The sequence below is a fragment of the Ranitomeya variabilis genome, chromosome 2, assembly GCF_051348905.1.
Source record: "Ranitomeya variabilis isolate aRanVar5 chromosome 2, aRanVar5.hap1, whole genome shotgun sequence".
Taxonomy (NCBI): Eukaryota; Metazoa; Chordata; class Amphibia; order Anura; family Dendrobatidae; genus Ranitomeya; species Ranitomeya variabilis.
In genome coordinates, this window is record NC_135233.1 from 83,139,577 (window position 1) to 83,150,076 (window position 10,500).

Sequence of the window (10,500 nt, forward strand, 5' to 3'; positions counted from 1 at the left end):
TCAACCCACTGCCTGAATCTGGAGAAATCCACATTTTTATCTGTAAGCAAATTGGGTGTTAAGTGCATTCCCCCACCCACTGCACTTAACATCTCATTTGCATACCACTAAAAACGTGGATTTCTCAAGATTCGGGCAATAAATTGACGTTATAAAGGTACCAGTGAGTTCATCTGTCACTGGGCTACATCCTCGTCTAAACTATTTGGCGGGGTCAAACTTGCTGACTGTTTCCCTTTGTAAGCATATGGTTTTAAGCCTTGCGCAGTTCCCTCTTTATAGTGCAGTGCTGTATTGGGAATTAGGATTGTTTTGACTTTCTGCATCAGATTAGGATTAAAGGAATTTCAGCCTCCATATAAAAGTGACATCACTATTATGTTTTTATTCATTATATTTTTTTTTTTCTTGCCGTATGTTAACATTTGCTTTAATTTTGTAGGTATGGTGTGGCCCTCAGCGCTGTGATTTGCACAGTAAAGGTCATAGCGAGTGTCCCACTGGCCAAACTTGTGTCCCCATCAAAGACGACCACTGCTTTGTCCCTCCCTGTACTGGAGCCGGGGAATGTTGGCCCTCTGGTCAGCCGCCGGTGAAGACAAAATGTAACTCCAATGCCAGTTATCAGGACAATAACTGTGTGAACATCACTTTCACCTTCAACAAGGAGCTGATGTCCCCGGTGAGTGAGACCATCCTATATACTTGTATTCACCTTTGGTTAAAAAAAATATCTCCTATAATGGTACTGTCCAGATGGTTAAACGGGTATTCCTATCCCAATATGTAGTAGGTGTACTAATTAGTTATAAATGTAGTATAGTTCTTCTGATTTGCTATGTCTCTTTCGTCATGGGCAGGGCCTTGGGTATCCATGGTTACGACCACTGGTAACTAGCTAATTGTCACTCTAGTTGTAACCATGGATACCTAAGCTACTGCAACGCCCTGCACATGAGGCAAGAATCCTAGCAAATCAGAAGAACTATACTACATTTATAACTAATATTATTATTACACCTACGACATATTGGGATAGGATCTTGGAGATGGGAAAAGTTCACTGTCTGTATCCGATCACATTACTATTTTTATCTCCGCACAGTTGATCGCTGTCGGTAATCATGTGATGTAACGTTGGGCTTTTACATGTTGGTTATCAGACTTCCGTGACACAAACTGTCCCTTTCTAGTGTCACTAACCTGTGGTGTTTGTGCTCTCAGGGCCTCACCACAGAAAGCATTTGCAATGAACTGAGGAATCTTAACATCCTGAAGAATGCTTCAGCGAAATATTCAATCTACGTTACCTGCGAGCCGTCTCCTTCGGCAAACAATGAGATCCACGTTGCTATAGTAAGTAAGATATATGGTGTTTTACACAACCGCGCGCCCGTGTGTGTGTGTGTGTGCCTGTGTGTGTGTGTGCCTGTGTGCCTGTGTGTGTGTGTGCCTGTGTGTGTGTGTGCCTGTGTGTGTGTGTGTGTGTGTTTACACACCAGTAATTTTTCCATAGATGACTTTCTATATAATATAGGAAAAACAATAAAAGATAATTTTCTGACCGATCTTTGCGTTTCCTTCCAGTCTGCTGATGAAACCAGAAGTGGAAGAAGCACCATTCAGAGTATCACGGAAAAGATCATCGACCTCGTAAGCAAAAGAGACGGAAACAACACATTTATCGCATCGGTGGCAGAAGTCCGAGTACAAACACATACTAAAAGCAGAACAGGTGAGACTATACCCAACACATGCCAGGATTTACAGCGCTTACTTGTGTGTCTAAGCCGTTTTAGGGCATCCATAACCTAAATTAGGAGGTTTGAAGAAAGGCCAAGCTGAGCGGCTATCGCTCCATTTTTGTCCTAGACCTAAATCTGAGATAAGAACAAGTCCTTATCAGAAGTGTTCCATTTGGTATACTATAATGCGAAATAACGAGAGACGAAACTTGGGCCTCAGTGACTTTCATAAATTGTTGTAATACCATGATTTTACATTTCTAGGTAATGTCAGTTTTTCCCTAAAGTTAATATATATATATATATTTTTTTACATTAGTAAATCTCAGCAAGGTCCCATGGCTGATGTTTTGAAATTTAAAGTTGCCCACGAGTTAGTGATTCGTAAACGTGCTGGGATAAGGTGTTATCTGAGCATGCTTGGGTGCTAAGTGACTTTGGCGTGCTTGAAAAATATGTTCGAGTCCCCGCGGCTGCATGTCTCACTCACGGTTCTTAGACAGCTGCAACACATACAGGGATTGCCTAACCAGCCACAAGACATGCAGCCGCAGGGACTCTTCACACCTTATTTGAGCAAGCTAAAGACACTTGGCACAAGAGCCTGCTCAGATAACACCTTTTTGTTATGTAGATATATTTGCCCCATACAACATACCGATCAATGCTCCAGCCTTCATTCAACGCTACGACACTGTGTACTAGTTATAATTGCATACCCTAAAAGAGGCCATAATGATGATGAGTCATACACGCAGAAAATCACTGATACATGGCTGCGGCCGCATTGTGCAATCTTATCCACAAAGGAAATTATACTGTAACGTGCAACAAATCTGCAGCATTTCTACACCTCCCCATTTCCTTGTTTTCCATCTATCTCTACCTTTTCTTCCTTGATTGACAGCTCTTGCCTTATAGGAGCCAGAGAAGTGAAGAAATAGTTGGAAAACCAGTAGGTGGGAAGATGTACTGACCATTTTGGCTATGATAATGGAGCACTGAGCGCATGTGCTTGGTTTGAACAGTCATTTTGTGCTGATAGTCCTTTTTAGGCCAGGGGTCACACTTGTGAGTGTGATGCGAGAAACTTGGTCTCTCGTATCAATACCTGGCGCTGCTGCCGGCACTCGGGACCGGAGTGTTCGGCTCCATGTATTTCTATGCATGTATTTCGATTCAGCCGCACACTCCGGTCTCGAGTGCCGGCGGCAGTGCCGGGTATTGATACGAGTTTCTCGCATCACACTCACAAGTGTGACCCCGGCCTTAAAGGAATTCTGTCGGCACAGATCGACTGTTCAAACCAAGTACCGGCACATCACAGCAGGCCAATCATTTCTATACACCTTCCTACATGCTTGGTTTCCATCTATCTCCACCTTTCTGTGTTTCTATGAAGCCAGAGCTGTCAATCAAAGACGACGCAGTGGAGACTGCAGGAAAACGAGTAGGTGGGAAGGTGTATATAAATGATCGGCCCCACCGTGAAGCACTGAGCGCCTATACTTGGTTTGAACAGTTATTCTTTACTTACAGTCCCTTTTTAATTTCTAGAAAACGGCAGTCCTCTCCTTTTTTTTGCGTGTCTTGAAACCATATTCTAACCCCTCTCCATCCTCCCGCTAGACTTCCTTGTGCCTTTGCTGAGCTCCATCCTCACGGTGGCCTGGATTTGCTGCCTGATCACTGCCTTTTACTGGTGCATCTGGAAACGTAGGAAGCCGAGCAGCCAGAGTCACACGGCCACCGACGACAACACCACCAACAATGTCCGAGAGCAGCTGAACCAGATTAAAAACCCCATAGAAAAGCACGCATCCATCAGCGTTCCTATCAAAGACTACGAAAACAAAAAAATCAACGCCAAAATAAGGACACACAACTCCGAAGTAGAGGAAGACGACATGGATAAACACCAGCAGAAGAGCCGATACGTGAAACAGCCAGCCTACACGCTAGTAGATAGAGATGAAAAGCCGCCTAATGGCACTCCCACAAAACAGCCAAACTGGACAAATAAACAGGACAACAGAGACTTAGAAACAGCACAAAGTCTAAATCGGATGGAGTACATCGTATAGCGGAGCGGCGCTGCCATGCAGAGCTGGTGTCTGCTGTTAAGGGCTCGCGACTCTCTAGTTCTTAAACTGTTGTGTAATATTTGAGTCGAAGGCTATTATTTACTTAGAATCCCTATGTTAATTTAAGTTTTGACAAGCTGGCTTACACTGGCAAAGATAGTTGCTGTGGTTGGCTGGAATACCAAGTGCTGCATTTCACATCTATGCAAAACTAGTGAAAAGTGCCCTAATGTTAATTCAGCCGAAGCTGAAACCCCCAGGAAGATCGTGCATTGCCTTTGCAGTTAGCTAGTTTTGTCTTTTTTTTTTTTTCTTTTTTTTTCTTTACATTTTTTAACACGCCACATTTTTGACTGGTGTCCACAATAATACAGCCTTTAGATATAATACCTTTTTTTTAATTTATATTTATTATATATCCTTTTTTTAATTTTGTATATTTGGTTTTTATAGTAATGTACAACTAGTTCTGTATTTGAAAGTGCCTTTGTAGCTCAGAACCACAGCAACTATCGAAATTTAAGTTTATTATTTATTTTTTTTTTTTATTGTATTTTTGTGTCGGGAATCTGGGAGGGCGGCGGGCGAGACTGTCAGCTGTTGCTGGTAAAATGAAGAATTGTCACGTAGAAGTTTTGTATAGACCTGTAAATATTTTTTTTTTTATTTTCCCTTTTTTTTTTTTTTATTAATCACTGTGTATATTTGATTTATTAACTTAATAATCAAGAGCCTTAAATATCATTCCTTTTTTTATTTATATGTACTTGTTTAGAGTTGAAGGTTTTTGATAGCTTTGTAAGCTTGTGGCTTCATTATTTTTATTTTATTTTTTTTCTTCACTTCCCAAATTTATTTCTTGTTACATGTTAACTATATGCCAAAATTTAAGGTGTTCTACAAATAGTTTTATTTTTTATGAATAGGATGGGCGCACATGCCTCAATGCTGTTGTGTTTTTGTTTTTTTTTCTTTTGTACATTTTGTCAGATGTTAAATACCTTTATAAAGCATCGCATAAAAGAAATGTTTTTGTAAGTTGAGAATTAAACCGTTTTCAGAGGTAGAGTTTAGGGAAAAGAAGAAAAACTTTTGCTGCTTTTGGCTTTGATATTAAAAATTAAAAAAAAAAAGAAAACAAGGAAAAAAGTGTGACTGGCAGATATTCTGCCACAAGGCAGTGTGAGGAGCCATGTAGAGCTATTCATGTACAAGGAATGTCAGCGTTCATGTTTAAAAAAAGGAAAAAAAAAATACAAAAAAAATTTAAATCAAATTGTCTGAAGTTCGAAGCTCCGCAATCTTGTATTTTTGTAAATTTTTGATTTTCTTCTGTTTTCTTCCACCTTGAAATTGTAACTAAAGAACCACTTGTAGATATTTTTTTTTAATTTTTCTTTTGTAATCTGCTGATAATCCAGAGTATTCTATTAAGCTAGATTTTGAATACTTGAACAGTACAAAACCAGTGATCACTGTTGCTTTTCCACATAACATATTGCCTTCCATTCCAATATGGCACATGGGTGGGTTTTTTTTCGTTTATAGTATAAAGAGAAACCCCTTGATGTAATGGCACGCTGGCCAGGCCAAAACTGAAAAGGCAAAAACTTGACCCTGATGTCTAATGTCCATTTGTTCTTTGTCAGATGCACATTTTTTTTTTTCTCCATCTCCGTGCAAAAATAATTCCCGGTTTGACAGGTTAAATCTGTACTTTTCCATCACCCCCCTCCTCCCACCCTCAAAAAAATCTTTTTGTTATCCGTATACCATTTTGTTGCCACTTATCACAAAAAGTTGCCTGTGTGTCCGGACCAAAAAAAACCCCAAAACATTCCATACGTGGACCCCTGTGTTACTAATGGGACGTGTAACTCCTTTACACTACAAACTTTGTATACATCTACACCAAAAGGCTAAACTCTGTGACCTGATCATTGGCCGCAGAGATCCAGAAGATTCCCTGTATTGTGATATTAGTGTTATATAAACCCTGCCTCTTTGATGTGTTGTTCAAGGCTACAAATTTTGGAAAGTAATATTTATTAAATTTTTTTTGTATGAAAACCTGTGATATTGGAATTCATGTTTGTTCAGCACACTTCTTGTTATCACCTGTCAATAATATTCCAGTTATGTATTAAATGCACCAGCACCTACCACCTGCACACCACCGTGGCATCCATTGTGGGAGGCGCCACAGGAATATTTACTACCAATTAGAAATCCACATTACCATTTAGGCCTCTTGATTTCTGGTCGGCTCTTTTGGTTTTTTTTGTCTCGTCTGGTTGAGTGGTCTTTAGACTGTGTTCATTGTGTTCTTTACCAACAACGACCGCACAGAAGAGAACGTCAATAGTGGCAGCATACCGGTACGAGACTGGTTCGGTTTCCTTCTTGTATAAGGAGTTTCATGTTACTTGGCCTTTAGGGGTCATCTAGCGGTTCTTGCATTGGGAGCTGAAAAATGCCAAGTGGGTGCTGACGTCTGCTTGCCAGGCATCGGCAGATATTGTACATGCATCTTATTGATGAAAAAAAAAAATAGGACGGCTGTCTAAATGCTGGGCATACACGAGACCGGCAATGGCACCATGGGCTCTGTCTCTCCTATTTCAATATGGAAGAGGTTCTGGATAATCTATCTTGACCACCTCTAATGTAAAAAAATAAAGAAATACTTTTTCAGATTGATGTCATTTGCAAAAACACGATGGGTGGAGAGGAAATTGTGAGGTACAATAGCAATAAATCCAATAAAGACCTTGTTCACACATCCCGTTTTTCGAGTGTGATCGGTTTTTCAGAGACTTTCATCATAGATACAAGAGCTAAGGCTAGAGCTAAGGTGATTCCCAACTTTATTTTTTTTTTTACCTTAAGAGCCACCTTCAGCTCTTAAAGCTGGCCATAAGCCACACCAAAAGCCCCCTCTAACTACCAGTATCAACCTATTTCCAGCTTAAAATATTACCCGATTACTCTCAGGGCCAGTAAATGGGCATCCTGACCTGCTCTTCTGTTTTTGGCTGCTTACAAAAGTCCACCATCTGGAGACCTTCTATTAATAGCTGGCTGCATCAAGCTGGCCCACAGCCGTGAGCCACCCATTATAGGACAACGAGCCATAGGTTGGGGACCTCTGGTCTATGGTTTTTCACATATCTGAATTTTTTTTTTTCTCCTTCAGATGGAGGGACCTCTCAATCTGAAGGAGGGCAAAAAAATAAAAACCCTCGCTCAACAGCATGGAGACTTGTACAATATTCATCCCAGTTCCAGATCAAACTCTCTAATGAAAGTCTGCAAATCTGTGGGGAAAAAAAGCTGATGGCACCACAGTGCCATCTGTTTTTCACAGACTGTTTGACAAAAGCTGTAGAAACATCCATCCATCCATTTTATTTTTTTTTAGCCAAGAAAAATTCATGAAACTGACCAAATGCTGATTGTAAAAACTGACACATTGACCAAACTACAAAAGATCAGATTTCTCCAGCAATGAAGGAGGAGGTAAATATAAAACTTCCTTTATTTACACTTGTTAAAATTCAGTAACCAAAATTTTGGCAACCGTGTATTAACCAGATCTTGCTTGATGGTATCTTGGTATTGCTGGAACTACTTGTCCTGAAGACTATCAATGACTCCTGGACATTTCTACGAGATCAGATACCCTTTGAATGAAGCGCATCTGTTTGTGAAAAAGGAGAGACCGATAAAGAAAACTTTATTTTATTCAGTCGTCATGACAGCACTAACGAGAGAGGGGATCCGCCCTTCAGGGACAGGAAACCTACAGAGATAAAAGGGCGGCACCTCTCTCCCGCATCAGTTGGTTTCCTGTCCCTGACAGGGGACCCTGCAGAGGCCTTTTGAAGAAAGGCGAAGAAATTGGGACCCAGGTCCGACTCACCGATCCTGGAGGCGGGATGGCCCCTTCCCCGGTGTTGGTCGCGACGCTGGAAGTGCCGCACCACAGAGGGCTGTGGGGGTAGGCAACAGCACGGCAGGAGCAGCCTTCAGGGGGAGTGCTGGCTCGAGTGGTGTCCCATCGCCAGGTGCAGGTAAGTATTGTGTGGGAGGCCCTCCGATACCCATCTGGTGGCACACATCGCAGCGGCGGTACTTTTGCGGCCGGCACTGTGCGCTGGAGCGTCCCCTCTGCACGGGCGTGTTATGCGGTGCATCGCAGCGGCGGGTTCTTAGGTACCGGCGTCGGGGCTAGAGCTTCCCCTTTACACCGGCATTCTATGCAGCACGAGCGCTGCGCTCAGCGTCCCGGAAACGGCGCACCGGAGGTGACGCGCATAAGGGGGGCGGTGCTTAGTCCGGCAAGAAGCAATGACGCTCGGCGCATGCGCAGTGCGTCTATGGAAGAAAAAACATGGCGGCGCCCAGCGTTCTTCCCTGCATAATCGGCGTGGGGGCGTTTTAGGTAGAATCTTGCGGCGGTACTTCCGGAATAAAGCTGTGAGTACCATTGGAGGGGTCTTGGGGGAAAGGAGGGGCCTCCCACACACTGGCTGGCACCAGGCAGTTCACCGGGATTGGCCTGCTGTCCCCCCATCAGGGGGAGGTACCTTTAGGGGGCCGGCTATTTAAAGATTCATCGATGGCTGCCTCATGCTTCGTATCCATTGTTACAATGGAGTCTCAGGAGCAGGAGCAGTTGCCTTCTGAGCAGCAGCAACCCCTGGAGAAGCCCCATGCAGCAAACACCCAGCGACGTTCTAGTGGCAGTAGTCGTCCTGGAGGTAAAGCTGTTCAATCTGTTAAAGCCGGAAAGTCCTCGAGCCGGATGGATATTGCTTCGGTGGAGAGGGTCCCCCCGCAATCTTCGGTACCACTCGGACACTGTAGGGGTAAGTGATCATCGTGAAAGTTCACTTAGTGATTGGTGTCCCTCCTTATTCCCTTTTTTACATCAGGGAAGGAAGCGGTCCTCTAAATCTAAGCACAAGGAATGTGCAGAATGTGGTATTCCTCTACCTGACGAATACGTTAAAAGACTATGTGGTCCGTGTATCCAACGTCTAATAGCGGAAGAAACACCAGATTTCGCTTCTAGTCTGAGACAGATGGTTAGACAAGAGATTAGGAGCTCTACTAGATCTCAATCTCATAACAAGGGGTCTAAAATAATAGACTCTGCTTCCCCAAGTTCACACGAAAGTGACTTAGGAGATCTGAAGTCGGAAGCCTCTCTCTCATCAGTGTCCTCCTCGGGTTCTGAATATGAACATTCCTGTTTTTCTTTTGACCGCATAGACCGCCTCGTTAAAGCGGTAAATAATACAATCGGTATTGAGCAGACGCCGCCAGAGAAATCCATGCAGGATGTCATGTTCAGAGGTCTGGACCGTAAATCCCGCCGATGCTTTCCGGTGGTGGAGAAAGTCAGCGCCCTAATTTCCAGAGAATGGAAAAAACCGGAAAGAAAAGGTTCTCTTCCTCCATCCTTCAAACGGAAGTATCCGTTCGAGGAATCTGCTTCGGCCACGTGGGATAAAGCCCCGAAGCTTGATGCGGCTGTAGCCAAGGCTTCTAAAAAGTCCTCTCTACCTTTTGAAGATCTGGGGACTTTAAAGGACCCACTGGACAGGAGGGCAGATGTGTTTCTCAAAGGAGCCTGGGAAACTTCAGCAGGGGCTCTCAGACCATCAATCGCTGCCACCTGCACGGCACGCTCCATGATGGTGTGGCTGGATAGCCTGGAGGGTCAGCTGAAGGACAAAACCCCGAGAGATGAAATATTATCTTCCCTCTCTATGATTCAGGGGGCTGCGGCTTACCTTGCTGACGCTTCAGCGGACTCTGTTAAATTGGCGGCGAGGTCGGCCGCGCTCTCTAATTCAGCCCGTAGAGCAATCTGGCTGAAATGTTGGCAAGGAGACATGCAGGCCAGATCTAAATTGTGCAACATCCCGTGCGTGGGAGAACACTTATTCGGTCCGGTTCTGGACGAATTATTAGAGAAAGCGGGAGACAGTAAGAAACGGTTTCCCTACCTGGGTAGGCCTTCTTACAGAAGAGGCACTAATAGGAGATGGTTTGATCGAACAAGACCAAATAGGGATAGACCCAGATATGATGCCAACAAAAAGAAAGGTAGAGGCTACATGTTTAGCTCCTTTAGAGACAACAGGAAGCCACAATGACTGGCGGACCGGGTAGGAGGCAGGCTTCTAGCCTTCTATCCGGCATGGCGTTCTATATCCAATAGCCCGTGGGTCTTGAACATTGTGGAGTCTGGTTTAAAGTTTGACTTTCGATTTACTCCTGTCGACAGGTTTCTGGTAACACCATTGCGTTCTTCCTCCACAGAACAGCTGGCGTTAGAGACTGAGGTCCAGGAACTCCAACTGAAAGGCGTTTTGGTGGAGGTTCCTGAAGTACAGAGGGGTAAAGGATTCTATTCTCCCCTCTTCCTGGTTAAAAAGCCAGATAACACCTTTCGCACAATTATAAACCTTAAAGGCCTAAATAGATTTTTGTGGATCCCGTCATTTAAAATGGAGTCGGTCAAGTCTGCAATAAAGTTATTGTTTGGCGGGTGCTTTATGGTCGTCTTGGATCTGAAAGACGCGTATTATCACGTCCCCATACACGTAGACCACCAGTGTTATCTAAGAGTTGCAGTCCTCTTAGGAGAATCAATAAGA

The 10,500-nt window shown here is 43.6% G+C and overlaps 1 protein-coding gene across 1 annotated transcript in view; it reads left to right on the forward strand.

Moving 5' to 3' along the window:
- JAG1 (jagged canonical Notch ligand 1) overlaps nt 1-5,063 on the forward strand; it is a 43,859-nt gene extending 38,796 nt beyond the window's left edge. Inside the window, exons 23-26 of the mRNA XM_077282599.1 lie at nt 443-682; nt 1,225-1,356; nt 1,588-1,735; nt 3,375-5,063. Of these exons, the coding sequence (XP_077138714.1) occupies nt 443-682; nt 1,225-1,356; nt 1,588-1,735; nt 3,375-3,829 (975 nt within the window). The 3' untranslated portion in view covers nt 3,830-5,063. The remainder of the gene's footprint in view (nt 1-442; nt 683-1,224; nt 1,357-1,587; nt 1,736-3,374) is intronic.
- Nucleotides 5,064-10,500: the final 5,437 nt, after the last annotated feature.